The sequence below is a fragment of the Balaenoptera musculus genome, chromosome 13 (genome assembly GCF_009873245.2).
Source record: "Balaenoptera musculus isolate JJ_BM4_2016_0621 chromosome 13, mBalMus1.pri.v3, whole genome shotgun sequence".
Classification (NCBI taxonomy): Eukaryota; Metazoa; Chordata; class Mammalia; order Artiodactyla; family Balaenopteridae; genus Balaenoptera; species Balaenoptera musculus.
In genome coordinates this window covers 52,158,950-52,174,937 of record NC_045797.1, presented here as the reverse complement: position 1 = coordinate 52,174,937, position 15,988 = coordinate 52,158,950, and the positions used below count along the sequence as shown (strand labels likewise).

General features: G+C 50.7%; 1 protein-coding gene across 2 annotated transcripts in view; it reads left to right on the top strand.

Moving 5' to 3' along the window:
* PRKCE (protein kinase C epsilon) overlaps positions 1-15,988 on the top strand; it is a 510,142-nt gene that overhangs the window by 472,457 nt on the left and 21,697 nt on the right. For both annotated transcript variants that reach the window (XM_036872893.1, XM_036872894.1), the window contains 3 exons: positions 1,587-1,725; positions 7,051-7,239; positions 11,062-11,208. In XM_036872893.1, coding sequence (XP_036728788.1) covers positions 1,587-1,725; positions 7,051-7,239; positions 11,062-11,208 — 475 coding nt within the window. The remainder of the gene's footprint in view (positions 1-1,586; positions 1,726-7,050; positions 7,240-11,061; positions 11,209-15,988) is intronic.

Sequence of the window (15,988 nt, the reverse complement as noted above, 5' to 3'; positions counted from 1 at the left end):
ATCACAGTAACCCTTCACTCCAGCACATGGGGTTACAGACCAGCAAGATGACTGCACCAGGACCACACCCCAGTAGTGATTGCAACCCAGGCCGCCTGCACCCGAGTCATGTTCCCCTCACTGCTCCCCCCGCACACCAACCAGAGCGGAGCCTTGACCACACACGGTGGCCAGGGTGGGGACTCGGGGAGCCCTGGTCCCAAGAGCTCGGACGCACTCTTCTTTCTGTAGCTCCCAAGCATTTGCTTAGAGCAGCACATTTTATGTACTTTCTCTTTTCTCAAGAAGTCCCAGCTGTGTGAGGAAATGGGGCCACGGGTGCAAGACAGGCTGGCCTTAGAGTGCTTCCTGCCCCACCTTTGCACTCAGGCCTGGATTCCTGACGGTGGCCGGAGTTCAAGTCCAGACGCCAGCAGGCTTGTGAGAAAGGCCCCTCTTGCTCTGTGTGCCGGGGAGTCGGCCTTCTTTGCAAGACCCCCCCACCCCAGAGTGACTGCTGAGAGAGACCCAGGGTGAGGACCTCCATCTAGATCTTTATATGGGACAGGTCTGGAATTTGCAGACTTGGTAGGGGAATTCTTATCCAGAACCCTAGATTCTATATGAGATCTTAGGGGAAACCCAAACTGTAAAATAGGCCATATGGAAGCTGCACTGGCTGAAGCCTGAGAACCACCCAGCTCTGTGGGGCCTGGTTATTGCAACCAATGGGCCTTCCTTCCTGCACCCAGACCCTTCCCCTGCTTGGCCTGCTTGCCCCTAAGAGACTGATCTTGCAAGTGCGTCGTGCACGCTCATGCAGGCTGGGGCTTCAGTTACCCTCAGCCCCTCAGCATGAATTTCAGACTCCTCTTCCTGGCGTTCTGGGCTCTTCATGTTTGGTTTCAACATGTCTGTCTTGCCTCACCATTTACTGGGACTCAGTTCTCTGGTCTCTTCACTGCCTTTTGCATGTACTGTGTTGGCCTTCCCCTCCCTCCCACCTTTTCTCTTCATGCTCTGTCCAAACCTTACCACCTAGCCAAGCTTCTCTTGAGAGTCAGTTTCCTGGGAGCCCTCCCCGCCTGCACCAGCCATCAATGGTCTCCCTCCCCCGCTCCCCCCAAAACACAATGGCTCACATAGTCAGTGCCCTATAAAGTAGCATCCGGTTCTTATGTGGTTTATCTGCTTCATTGGTGCCAATATATGTCAGTCTTGTCCCACCACCTGATCCCCATGATTAACTCATAAAGGGAGGGGCATAAGTTCCTTCTTTCTCTCTTATCAAGATCTGAATAATATGAATTTCAGCATATAGTAGGGCTTCAATAAATAGCTGCCGACTTCTTTAAACCAAAGCAGTGTTAAGACATTCCTGAGGTTACAGAAGCTCCTCCCTCAGGCTGGAATGAATGGGGGGCACTTGGGGGTTGGCCATTGTGGGCAAGAGCCCTGGACTGGGGTTGGTTGTTGGCAGGTCAAGCCTCCTTGAAGACTTTCCTTTCTGTAGCAGATTTCCCTGAGATGTGCATACCTCTCCACCTCAAAAAGGTCATATTGGGATGAGTGAAGCATTAACCATGTGGTTCTGGCACGTCTTATAGGGATTTGAAACTGGACAACATCCTTCTGGATGCAGAAGGTCATTGCAAGCTGGCCGACTTCGGAATGTGCAAGGAAGGGATTCTGAACGGTGTGACGACCACCACATTCTGCGGGACTCCTGACTACATTGCTCCCGAGGTAAGACCATGGACAAAGGGCCACCTCCTCCTGTTGCCAGGGCTGAGGCCTGAGTCCATCCCCATATGCCAGGGTCATCTAGCAGTGCTGGGGAAGGCTCTGGAAAACCAGAATGGATTCCGGGGAGGAGGGAGAAAAGGAAAGGTAAAAGGCTTGCCGATTTCTCCATAAGGAAGTGGTGGTGATGGGGAGATAATGGTGAACTGAGAGTAACAGGCCATTCCCCAAAGCTGGCCAGGCCCTCACTGAGCATCCTCTCATCCCAGTCCAGAACTACCAGCGAGACTAGGACCAAGAGACGTTTGTTGACTTGTATGATTGCTTTCATTTTTTAATAACCAGAATAAAGGAGAGCCATTGATAAAGGCAGTGATTAGCTTTATCAGCTATAATTTGCCTACAGTGGAACCAAGAAGTAGTTGCCATTTCTAGTGCAGCAGTGATTCCGCATAGCAGGCACACAGATTGAACAGGAAGAGGAGAGTGCCTGGGCCTCATTTTAATAGAGATCAGAGATGTTCATGGTAAGCCTCGCCAGTAGGTTGCCTTTCATGGGAGTTGCTTGGGTGTTTTGTTCATCATAAAGTGTTTGTTTGCCTTCAGCTTCTGCAGGTCGGTCTTGCCTAGACTGAGAGATACCTAGTGTGGTATGATTCAGGTTTAAGACACAGTCTGTCATAGATACTTAATAAAAATGGTCCTATGTGTTCTGACACATGTGAGATGAGCAGGAAGTACCAATCCCCTTTAAGCATTGTCCATGGTGGGTAGGGGTTAGCACAACCAGTTTTCATTTCCTTCCAGTGGGCATTGTTTGAGCACCTGCTAGACACAAAGCGATGTGGGGATGAAGAATTGACTAAGACCCTGGTGGCTCTCCTAAAATGACTTTGTGTCTAAAGAGAGTGACAGATAAGTAAACAATGAATTAAGCAGAATAAATAGGTACACAACACAAGACAGTAACCTCAGGGATCAGGGAGGGTTTCTTAGAGCACCTGGTGGATGAATTGAGTTGTAGAGAATCAGCAGGATTTCCTTTGGTGGTATGGAGTAGGGAGCATTCCTGAAAACAGCAGGAAGGACTGGAGTGGGCGTGGGGCAGGCAAGGAGGCTCAGTATCCCTGGGCTCTGAATCCTTTAAGGCAGGGCTATGTTTCTAATCTGGGTACTCCCAAGCTCCGGCACACTAGTCAGTCTCTTAGTAATGGTTTGTTGAATGAATAAAGGAATGAGAACTTATGATACTCCAACATGAGCAAAGACCAGTGGATGAGAGAACATTCTTGGCCTTTTTTAGAAAGGAAGATAGTGTGGCTAGAACAGAGGATTTCTTAGTGCTCTTAGTGATGAACAAGATTAAGAAAAAGGACCAAGGAAAGTGGCCTTTATTCTGTAGGATCTGTGGACCCACTGAGGGTTTCCTAGTAGAAGGAGGGTCATCATCAGACCTGTCCCAGAAAGAAGACAGGCAACAGCAGTGTAGATCAGAAGCCAGAGGGCCAGGGAAGGATGGTTGAGAGTCTTTCCACAGCCCAGACAAGACACAGGGAGGCCTGAGGAGGGTCATAGAGTAAGGATGGTAACAGGTAAATTCTCACTGGAACCTCCATCTTCTAAAAGATCTGAAGAATAGAGATTTCAGTCTGTCTCTACTAGTATGTTCTCTTAGCAGGGACACTAGGAATTTAACCTCCAAGGAGAAATCATTGAAAGTAAGAGCTCTCGATTGAGACTTGCTTTTTCCACCACCTTCCTCATTCACTCTTTATCATCAGAATGCTTGGTTCTAGGCCCTCTGTGAATTGATGCCAGAGTCAAAGGGTTGACAGCCCAGTATAGTAGTCAAGGACCCAGCCCAAGATAAACATTCACTTTATGATGAACAAAACACCCACACAACTTTCACAAAAGGCAATCCATTGGTGAAACTCACAATGAATAACTCTGGTCTCTGTTTAGAGTGGGCCCTAGACACTCTTTCTTCCCATTCTACACTTGTGCCAAATCTGCAGCATCGCCACTCCACGCGAAATGAAATCCCTGGTCTTACTGTAGGCAAATTACAGCTGATAAGGGTATCGCTACCTTTATCAAAGGGTCATTGGGAAGGTTAAATGAAATTATGCCGCTAAAGCATTTAGCACAGTGCCTGGCGCACAGGAAGTGCTGGGTCAGTGGCGGCTCCATCACAGTCATCATGCTCGTCGGGTTGTGCAGTGGGGTGGGAAAAGCACAGGCCTGAGAGTTGAGATCCCAGGCCAGACTTAACCACTAATGCCCCCACGTGATCTTGACCAAGTGGCAAAATGTTTTTGACCCTCAGGTTCCTCATCTTTCAAATGGAAAAATAAGTCCTGCCCTACCCACCTCATCAAGCTATTTTGAGAATCTAATGAGATTAGAGCATGGAAATGCCTCAGAAAGCATAAGCCTGTATTCAGATAGGAGGGGTTGTGAGACACCTGGCTAACCCCGAAACCAGAGACACGTTCTGAGGCATTAGCTCTGCCCTGGGGCTTCTCTTCCCACGGTGTGCCCTTGGCTGACCTCCATGGCACCCCCCTCTCCTTTCTCCATGCCCAGCCCCCACTCCCCATCAAATGGCGGCCAGCCCTGGGTAGTGCCTGGCGTCATCGGGACCAATGCCTGCTCTTCTACCCCAGCTCTGACCCATCAAGGGGTTGGCTGCTGCACCAGGTGCCCTCCCATGGCATGTGAAGCCTTGCCCTTCTCACCAGCTCCATCCGTGACAAGGTGATTAGGAAACAGATAATTAGGGCCAAGCCTAAGGAGAATTTTAGAAAAGATGCTACCCAAAATAGGAAGGCTCTGGAGGGGCCTGGGGAAGGGTGGGCAGGGCTGCTCTGTGGTTTACCCAGCGCCATCCTGTCTGAGCACACACAGGGCCACCTGGAGGCCACCTCCCCACCACACCGAGGAGGCACAGAACCCAGCTGTGCCACTCCCCAAGGCTGGAGGGTGGCTTCCTTAGCACCAAGGCCCTCAGAGCCCAGGAGAGAAGGGGGCATGCCCAGGAAGATACACACGGTGGGCACACCTGGCAGCCAGTCTCCCTGAGTGTTGGAACTGGGCTGGTCACAGGGGTAGATTCGGAAAAATGTAGAGTCCCTACCCTCTGGTGGCTTATGGATGCCCTGGGGAGACAGCTGACCATGAAAAAAGTAGCTCAACTGCTGGTAGTATTTGGAAAGTGCCTGCCAGATCTTAGGGCAAGGGTCTTAGGGTGTCAGAGGAGAGGAGAAAAGCTGGAGAAATCCAGGAAAGCTTTCTGGAGGAGATGGGTGATAACCATGACCTTGAAGGTGGTACCACGGTGAGCCAGGCTGGGCCGCTGGGTCTTTCAAGGTTGAGGGAGTCTTGGGCTTTGGCTTTCCCTTCACCTTTGGAACAGAGCAGAGTTACTGGCTCCTCAGTGGAGCCTATAGCTCTGACCTTACAGATACCCTGTGCTGACCACTGGGCTGAGACCGAAGGTCCTAACCAAGCAGCTTTACCAGCCCCAAATAATTTAAAGTTGGCTGCATTTGCTCACATTCCTTTTCATTCTAAATCCTGAAGAGTCCTAAAATGTGCATGTTTTTACTGTTTTCAAAATGCTTCTACCCATCTTTTGATTTAATCCCAAGCAATCTACAACCTCTAGAAGGGCATTTTGAGTAGACCCGAGACAGTCTAGATACTTGGGTTCAGCCTTCTCTTCCATCTTGGAATCTGAGAACTGAGCTGGAGCCTTGTTCTGTAACAAGTTAACTGAGAAGTTACCTGCCTGGGGTGTCCTGCAAGCTGGAGTGGCCTTTGCCATTTTGGGGGGGAGTCCTCAAAATACACCCCCCTTGGGTACATGCACTCCAGCCGTGCTTTTCCTCCACAGCCTTCACCTTTTGGAGTTCTTTATAGAATGACAGCGCTGAGAGCAGCCAGAGATGTCCTCGCACCCACCCGCCTGTCTCTGGGCAGTACCATGCCTAGTCCTGCTCTGACTGAGCATTATTTCTGCTCTGAGCCAAACACACATCAATGACCTGCTACATTCTATATAAACGTGGAGACCAAATCTTATAGAAGAAAAACTGGATTTAGTACCACCTTCTAATTATACAGAGCTTTGTATTTTGCAGTAGGTTTTCAAAATCTTCCACCTTAATTAATCTTGTGAAGTTAAGCTGAGAATCTGAGCCTCATCTGATAGATGAGGAAGTCAAGTGACTGGCTTGAGATCACCCAGAAATCTAATGCCAAACTTGGAGTGAAACTGGATGCAACCTGGTTGATCTTCCATCTCCTTCCAGCACATGGCCAGCACTGAAGAAAAATTGGGATGGGGCAGTTACTTGCTTTTCAAAAAGTTCTGCAGCTTCTTGACTCGGAATAGAATTCCTCTTGTGCACTGACATTCTGATTCTGTTTGTAAAACTGCAGTCCTTACACACCATTCTGCAGGAAGCCGATGGTGCTGAGTATTCAGCATCATGTCATACGTGCATGTAACCTAAGTGACTTTGACTCCACACACTTGGTCAGAGGGAGAAAAGAGAGAGAGGCAGAGAACATAGATAAGAAAAATGGCCACCGTCGAAGATAAAATGCACCAGACAACCGAGGAGAGGATTTGATTCGAGCTCTTGGAATAGGGAGAATGTTTATGGAACACCTCAAATAAAAAGAAGGGGGTCTGGGGCTTTATAGAGGCAAGAAAACAAGGATTCATCAGCGAGCCGTAGGCAAGTCATGGGTCTTTTCTCAGAATATGCAAGAGCATAGTGGTCCTTTATGATTAGAACACAAATGGGTGGGGAGATTTATTAACTCTAGTTTCTTTTCCAAGAGCACAGGCCTCCGTAAATTCAGCATTGTCACCATTTAAAGAGGACTAAGATTCTGCTCACCCTTCCACTCAGTGAGCCGTGCCCTGGGCTGAGCGTGCAGTGGGAGACCCAAATTTGCTGCACGCACTCACTCACCCCGATTTTAGTGTCAAAAATGTGCACAGCTTTTTACATGGCCCTCAATTCAAGTCAGGAACTTCATCTGGTGCTCAGGCAAAGAAGCAGCAATTTGTTCCCCCTGGAAGACAGACTGTGGGTATTGGTTTTTGAAAGCTGGCCCCCAACATGGTGCCTCCCAAACTCAATTGTCACTCAACTTGCTGATTTAGAACCTAATTTTATGTAAGGCAGCTCCGCCCTACAGAGGAGCAAGCTGGAAATAGAGACGCGCGTCTTCCCACGGGCGCTTGTGGCGCAGGTGTAGCCACAGAGGGCAGCCTGCGCTGGACCCTGACGTTGCCCGTCTCCCAAACAGATCCTGCAGGAGTTGGAGTACGGCCCCTCGGTGGACTGGTGGGCCCTGGGGGTGCTGATGTACGAGATGATGGCTGGTCAGCCCCCCTTCGAGGCCGACAACGAGGACGATCTGTTTGAGTCCATCCTCCATGACGACGTGCTCTACCCGGTCTGGCTCAGCAAGGAGGCCGTCAGCATCCTGAAAGCAGTGAGTCACTGGCCCTCACCCACTTCCTGGTCCCCTGGCTTTCCCACCTCTCTCTCTCCCCGCCCACTTCTCCTTTCTCTCTCTCTCTCTCTGTCCCACCTCTGCTCACTGCTGAACAGAAGGGGCGGAGGGCAGTCACCACTGGGAGCTCAGGCCCACTGCACCCGCTCCTGCCAGAAAGGGGGTCTGGGACAAATTACTGTTCTTGTGGGAAAGGGACACCATGTCTGTGTTTCCCGAGGAAGGCTCCATGCACCTGGGTCCTCCAGTGCTGTAGAGGGGGTAGAGCCAACCCCTGCTGCACTGGGGTCACCCCTGCTGCTTGCACTCTGGGGGCTGGACCCTCCTTCCTTACCTGCCACCCATGGCCTGTCTTCCTCCAGGGCCTGCAGTGGGGGAGGGAAGGGAGGCATTGTGCACCTGTGTCCGCAACAGCATTGCTGATCAAAAAAGATGTGTCCACTTAAGATCCCTGTGGCCCCGCTGGATTCAGATGTAATAGAGAGACTGCCCGCCACCCCCCCCCCCCGCCAACAAATAATCCCTCACAGGTGACAATGCTTAGTACTTGCTCAGCACACCCGTTGCTGCATTGTAAGACACTTGTACTGTGGCAAGTAAGTGAAGTTACCTGTCCCCCTTGGAATGCTGGGGGAGCTGAGGTGCACGGAAGGTAAGCAGACCAGCTTACCTGGGAAGGGTCACCCCGCTGGGCTGAGGCCATGACAGCCCAGGAATCTTGACTTCCGGTCCTGGCTCCTTTCACCCATCAGAATGCCCCAAAGTTCAGAGTCGGCATGCCTCAGTCACAGAATTTGCCATATCCAAATACCTGCTGTACCGTGATTTAGTTTTCTTGTTTTTTCAATCAAGTCCCCAAATCTACCTAATTATATGTATTTTATAAAGAAATGTTATGTAACTATCATAAATGGAAAGAGTATCACTTGTCATAATTAATTAACATAAATTATCCAATGAAAATGGTAAAAATGACCTAAAATCATTTCGCAGGTATCTGGCAGGGGACATGTATCATATTTTGGAAAATGCCACAGCAAAACATGTTGCTTCTTTCTGCAGTTCATTTTTTCCTTACTCTTCCCTTCTTTCCCTCACATCATTTCTTTCCTCCCTTCTGCATCTATTTCTCTTTTCCTCCCTCCCTCCTTCCCATTCACTGATTCAATGAACGACCATTTGTTGAGTGTTTCCAGTGTGCGGGGCATTGTGCTAGAATGCTGAGTAAGCACTGGTGAGTGTAACAGCCGTCATCCCTGCCTCGTGGAGCTTGTGATCCAGCGGGAGAAGGTGGGCAATAAATAAAAAACACATCCATATGTGGTCACAATTGGGATAAGAGCAGTGAAGGAAGCAAACAGAGTATGCTCATTCACTCATTCATTTATTCAACACGTATTTATTGGGCATCTAGGATGTGCCAGACACTATACCAGGTGCTGGCTAAGGAAAAACCTGCAGCACCCGAGGCAGCCAGAACACCCCCAGCAGAGCTGGTCACTCACCCTGGGCCCTGAACCCCAGCCTGACACACTTTCCTGTGAGCCCCCTGCCGGCACCCCAGGTGGGCCCTTTCATTATGGATGACCTAGAGCAGTGGTCTTCAACTAGGGGTGACTTTGTCCCCCATCATCTCCCAGAGACATTCGGCAACGTCTGGAGATGTTTTTAGTTGTCACAACTTGGAGGGGAGGGGTGCTATTGGCATCTAGGAGGTGAAGCCCAGGGACGCTGCTAAACATCCCGCACTGCACAGGACAGCCCCCAAACAAAGAAGTGTCCAGTCCAAAATGTCATCAGCACAGAGGCTGAGAAACTTTGGCCTACAGAGATTCAGAAGAGGTCATGCCTGTGTCAGCTGGTTGGTGAGGGTGAAGTCTCTGGGAAAAGAGAAGAGCCTCTGGCTCAGGGTCAGCTTCCTGAGACGCTAAAACCTGCGTGTTTATCCGTAGCCCTGATACTTCCCCTCCCAGAAGTGGGAGGACAGGAAGAGCTGAGGAAGCAAGGAGAAGTCTTCTACTCCCTTGGCCTTGGAACACTTCACTTCCTCACATTGTCACCTGATTCTAGGGCCAGGCCAGGTTTTCCATGACTCTGGCCACTGATCTGTGTCTCTGAGGGCTGCTGCCTACATGCAGAACTCTCCAGAAGGCCATTTGCACCAGAGAGTTATGCAGTGCACAACCTGTGCAACAGTAAGTGGCAGTCCTGCTGCCTCCCTTCCTCAGCACTGTGCCCTGAGGCCCAGCCATCAACCCGCTGTTCACTCATCTCAGTGTACTGAGTGCACAGTGGGAGCCAGGCACTGAGCCAGATGCTGGGAAGAAGGAACTGATTCCTATATCATAGAGCTCACCAAGGAGAAGAGATGTTTAGACAAATTATAATTTAAATAAATGAGAAGCATGGGGTCTTAGATGTCCACAGAGTGAATCTGGGGAGGCTTCACAGAGGAGGCAGCATTTTGACTGGTTCTTAGAGGATAGTTAGGGGCTAGAGAGGGGCCTTGGACCAGGCAAGTAAAGGATGCAGAAGGTGAGCGAGAGAGACTGGCTACAGGCTGAGTAGTTTGTGTGTGCCAAACTAAGGGGTATGGACTTTATCCTGTGGGCGATAGGAATCGGGGGTGTGTAAGCAGGAGTGACCTCTGCCAGCTGTTCGATTAGAAGGATGAAGTGTGTTGGCAGCATTCCTAACCCCTCACTCTCTCGTCCATGGCTCCCCTGCCTTTCAGGGGTGCCAGGCAGGAGGCAGGAGGAGGCTCCTACTGCCCAGGAGAACCTCCCTTGCTGATGAAGCCTAAAATGCTATCATTATAGATTTATCCCTTTGCATTATAATTTGTCCTCTTAGGTTCCTTTGTTTAAGTCTAAACTCTCAGCTTTCACCCCATGAAATATAATACTCAGTCTCTGACACACATGTACACACACACCCCTACCTTTATTCTGGGTGGCTATCAGAAATATTTCCACCTGCCAGCACTGATTTGTTTCAAGGTTATGTTACTATACATCTGCTCAGTGAAATTAACATTTGCCATCAGGACTGACTCATTTAACAGGAATAATCATTTCACCTGGGTTTGTGAGATCACAAGACACCCAAAAAGTACAAAACACATCAATGTGTTTTTTACAGACAAGCATTGAGAAGCAGTAAGCCTTTCTTTTTCTTGTTTTTTTATCTGTTAATCTATGTGGGGTTTTGTGCTAGAGATTACAAAGTCAAATTTTTTTAAGAAGTAGGAGGGCCTAGGTCCGGGAAGAGGAAAGAGGAGGAGGTGCCTTTGATAATTGACCTTAGCATGAATATCTGGTCTTCTTTCCTTCCCTCAAAAAGGATTGCTGACCTCTCAGTATGAGTTTATCAGACCTCAGTCTCCCTGATGAGAAGACTTGAGAATCTGAGGGGGAATCAGAGGGTTAGAAAGAGTCTGAGTTCCTGATCCTGACTTGATACCTTGCTGGCTGTTTGACCTTGGCCAAGTTAATTAACTTCTCTGTGCCTCAACTACCTCACTTATAAAGTAGGGATCATGATAGTACCTCAGAGGGTCACGCTGGATGAAATGAATCAATGCGTGTATATGTAATACTATGTGTAGAACAGTGGCTGGCGCACAGTAAGTTCTGTGTAAGAATTAAAGAGCACCCTGAGGGGCAGAGCCCCCGAAAATGTAGAAAATGGGCTTGGGAGGTGATGCTAAAGGTTCTGCCTTGGCTGAGTTCCGTGTTCCCCTCACAGCCTGTGCCTGCCGGGCCTTTGTCACTGATTCCGTCTCTCTCCTCATCCCCACAGTTCATGACCAAGAACCCTCACAAGCGCCTGGGCTGTGTGGCGGCACAGAACGGCGAGGATGCCATCAAGCAGCACCCGTTCTTCAAGGAGATCGACTGGCTGCTCCTGGAGCAGAAGAAGATCAAGCCGCCCTTCAAACCTCGAATTGTAAGTAGGCCCTGAGCTCGTTCCACGGCGCGGGCGGGCCTGCTTCCCGTGCGCAGAGATGGGGGTCTGGGCACATTTTACAGCCAAGATGACAAGGGCAGGAGGTCGCCAAGAGGCCCCCTAAAAGAGAGTCTCCTTGGCCCTGGGAGTTTACTCTCGAAACCACAGAACCGATAGCGGTAACCAAGGTGATGATTTATATGGGACACAGAAGAACCTTTTGTACTTCAATCAAATTTTATTTATCTTGATCAAAAATTATACTTGATACTGGTTTTCCATGTGTGGTAGCAATATATAAGGTTTCCTTATAGATAAGCTTTTTTTTTAATGAGTCAATTTAAAGAAAAATATTCAGTAACTAATTGTCGCAGTCATTCTGTGGAGTGAGCACAGAGCGTGAAGCTGAGACTCAGAGATGGCCATTTGAGGAAGACTGTCCCCAGGGCTGCCCATGGGTGCTGGCTCTATAAGATGCTGTTTCTTTAGGCCACATCTCTGCCCTCTCTGATCCGCTCTCCCTTCTGCCTTCTCTCCAGCCTCAGCACACACTCCTTCCAGGTTCTTGGGCCTGTTGTGCTCATGCCAGTCGGAGGAGGGTGCAGTAAAGGGTGTTTGACGCTCAGAGGTTGGAAAAAAGAATAGGCCTGTCGATTCCGGGCTTAACTCAGAGACTGTGTCGTGGCAGTGACCTTCTGCTGGAAGGGGAGAGGGTCGGCGGTGCTCTCCTTAAAATTAGAGAGAGAGAGTGGGTGTGGGTGTGCATACGTATGCATGTGTGTGTGTGTGTGAGGGGGGAAATTCTTAGCTCTGTTGGATCCTAGCCCAAGGAGGCCGTCATTTAGACTGAAACTTTGGGTAGCCAGCTGGGTAGCGTCCTGGGGGCAAGGGAGGGTGTGTAACATAGGAGGTTATAGGGCAGAGCCCCAGAGTCGTGGGGCTGGGGTCTCGGGCAGGGAAGACCTGAGATTATCCAGTCGGCCCTCAGTCACCCCACATTCCGTCAGAGGACCCCTTCTTCCTCACTTCCAAGTACAGAAAAGACCCTCCTGTGCTTTGGGAATCATCAGAGAGGAAATCTACTATATTCCAAGACATTTTCTAGGGGGCAGTGGTTGAGAGTGAAATGTTTCATGCTGTGGGTAACTCTCAGCTGAAGGGTGTGGTCCGGGCCTCAGCCAGATGAGAGCGTGGCAGGTGGACGGTCCCTAGACACTCAGTCCTGTCTCCATTCCTCGTTTGCTTCCTTCTTGGGTTTTTATGATTTTCACTGGCTGGCACACAGCCTGGACCAGGCTAAATTCAAGTTTACCTTCTTTCTTTGTTAGCATCACCCACAGTTCTGGGGCCTGTCATGCCAAAAGCCCGTGCTGCGGGCTCGGGACAGGGCTCACCGTGTGTGCCAGCCTGCCTGAAGGCCGCCCCACCCCATCCCGAGGGTCTCTGAAGGTGGCCTTTAAGGACAAGATGAGCCGACAGAGTTCCCCAGACAAAGTGAGGGAAAGCAGGAGGCCAGAGGCCAAGCAGGGGAGGAGAAACTGAAGACTCAGATCTGAAGGTGAAATGTTATTTTAGGTTCAATCTAACTTAATCAACCCAAAGAAAGTTGAGAAGTAGAACTGAGTAAGGAACCCAGGCCCAACAAACAGGAACCTGGGATGAGAGCAGGGACCAGTCAGCCAGTGCAGGTCTGCAAGATGACTTGAACTCCAGTCTAGACACCAGCTCAACAAAAGGACTGGACACGAGCCTTGTGGGGGGAGGGGGAGGACTGGAGGAGCAGCTTTCTCCCGGGGATGCAGCCTGGAGGGGACAAGTGCCAGGGGACCATCAGCAAAGCGTGTGAAGGGAAGAGGGGGCCTGGGTGGGGCAGAGGCAGGCAGGGAGTCTTTGCCAAGAGGCCACAGGGAAGCAAGGAATTCGGGAAGCTCTTTGTGATAAAAGGCGCAAGGAAGCTCTAAAGGATGGATTCACAGAGAAGGGTCTCTCACTGGGGTAGAATAGTGGCAGATCATCACTCAGATCCAGTGGAGGTGATTCCTCTGAGATGGCCAAAGACCCGAGTAGCTCTGGTCTCCAGGAGCTCTTCCCAAAGCCCTAGCAATGCCAGGGGCTCCTCAGTGGGGCTTCCACCCTCCAGTCTGAACTCTGAGCCCAGTGAAAATGCAGACCTGAGCAGAGTGACACTTTGAGCAGTCCCTGGCTTCCCTGGAGTAAGGCGAGGGCAGGAAGGACAAGTGTGAGATTTCTGCGGACCTGCAGGATGGGCAAGGAACCAGACAGAGGAAGGGGGAGGGATGAAGCGTGAACCAGGAGGCCGAGCAGGTGACCCAGTCCGCTACCATAGAGCTGCCCCTGGCCAGGGGTGCAGGTTCTCCTGCGGTCAGGGGGTGACGGCCCCCCAGGAACCAGCAGTAGAAGCCCATCCTGTGGGTCAGGTGGGACTACCTCTCTACCTAGAGCACAAGGGCCCTGCGCTTCCCTTCCCAGGGCCTCTCGAGGGTCCCCAGCCTGGGACCAGAGGCAGGACACTGCTTGCTTCCTTCGCTGAGAGGCTCAAGTAGGCTTCCAGGGGCCGTCCAGGAGCTCCCACCAAGTTCAAAACTGCCTTAGCGTTCCTAAAGACTGAGTTCATCATTGCCTTGGAAATCATCCTCTGTGCATGTTCCTACTCGCCCCGCACAGACCTCCAGAGTCATCCTCAACACTGTTGGGGGTCAGGGGAGAGGGCGTTTATTTGGTTGGTTTGAATTCAGTTTGGAGGAGAGAATTAGAACATCCAAAGGAAGGGTAAGAAGGGAAACTTTGTGTGTATGTGTGTGTACAAGAGGTGTTTCTGGTCACATTTGGAGCTGAGTAATGTTGATCCTTACTGAGTTCTCGGCTATAGGTCATTCAAGAAGTATTCAGGTTATTTAGATCTCTGATCACAATTATATCCTTGGGACTAGAGATTTCTCTCCAGAGAAATACTAAAGTCGGAAAAGAAAAGAATAGTCTTCATCCAGTTAGCAGGTTGGAAAGGTGTCCCAAATCTGTCCTTTAAATGAAAACTTGTTTCTGAAAAATGTTCATGGCACCACCCTGAGTCATCTGTGGGCTTGTGTACAACAGAAATAGACTTTACGTTGAATTAAAGCCCACTGCAGTGGCGGACATACTGTGTTTCTCATCTCTAAAAGCCCTGTAAGGCCAATGTGAAAACTCACACAGGCGTTTATAAGCCATCACCCCCACTAACCACCTCAGGACTCACCACGGGGGTGAGGGACCTGCCTGGCTCAGATGCCAGTGGTGAGCACGGCTCTGTGCTCCAAAAGCAGGGTCAGCCTCACCCCCAGACAGAATAGATGGCCACACACTAGAGGTCATTGGAGAGACACTGGGAAGCCAAGGTATGTCTCCACGGAAGTCATCTTCTGTTCACGGGGCAGGGAGTTCCAACACAGGACAGGCTTCCCGTGGGCTTCAGGTATCACATGACTTGAGGACACATCAGATGCCTTCCGAGGAGAGCAGCGGAAGAAAGGTTTTGTCGGAGAGAGGAAAGAAAACTGGTTTGGAGCCTGACATTGGAAACAAGTGGCCAAGATGGTGGGTCGCAAGCAGCCAGGGATGGTGTGAGTTTCTTAGATCTTAGGGACAGACTCCGAGTCAAAAGAAAGCCACTGTGAGAAGGAAGGGGACAAGTCTATGAGCAAGCATCTCCAGCCCTGCACCTTGGTGGTGGCCTGGAGAAGACACTGGGCATGAGTTTTAGCAGCAAGGAAAGCGATGCACAGACTCCCCTATCTCATCGGGCTGAAGATCCCCAGGGCGTTCGGTCAAGGTCCTGGGGCTCGTGAGGGAACTCCAGGGCTCCTCTTGCTCCCTCCCCATGCCCCGCTGATGCCACACCAGGATACCACTAGTCCCCAGGATCCTGCTGAATAGCTGCTCTCCACTCCTCAGCTGGCCCTACTGAATCTGAGCACCCTGGGGGGCATCCTGCCTGTCTGATTCAGGAAGGAGTTGGTTTTGTCTGGCTGGGGGGAGACTGGGTGAGATCATGTCATCCAGTCTAAGAGTTATGAAGAGACAAGACGTAGTGGCCTGTTTTCCACAGCTCCTGACCGTCCCCACTCCCCCGCACAGACGGAGCCCCTCCACAGCTGGTGGGCACAGCAAGCCTGCACTCTGCCCAGGCTGGCTCAGCTGGACGCTGGGGTCCCTGGATCACCCCCCACAGGGGCTGAGGATATGGCAGGAGAACAGCTCCCGGGCCTGGTTTCCATCGCCTCTGCAGGAAGCCTCGCCCCTCTAAAGATATCACCCAGGAGACTGTCCAGATTTCGTAGCTGGAATTTGGCCTCTGGGCAGGTTCCATCCCATACTTCAATTGGCTGCTGTCCCCTCCAGGCCTTCGCCTTCTTGAGATGTTTGCTGAGCTGAGATTTCTGCTCCCTGGCGCCTGAGCCTCCATGTCTAACCACTGCCCTGACTCGCCCGCTGTCAGTATTCCACTGGGTTTCCTGCCTTCAGCTTTTCATCCCTTTGCACTAACCCCACCCCAGGGCATTTTTCAGTGGCTTTTGCTTCTGCGTGGAGATTTCCTTCTCATCTTTCCCCCCAGCTATCTTATCTTGTATATTCTCCCTCCTCCACTTGCCTTTTTATGCTCCTGTCCAGCCTTTATCCACCCACATACTCGACTGATGTTGCACAAGCCATGTGCCATCAACACCAAACCAGAGACTTGGCGCCGTCATGCGCTCAAATCAGTTTTCTGGGGGTGGCTTGC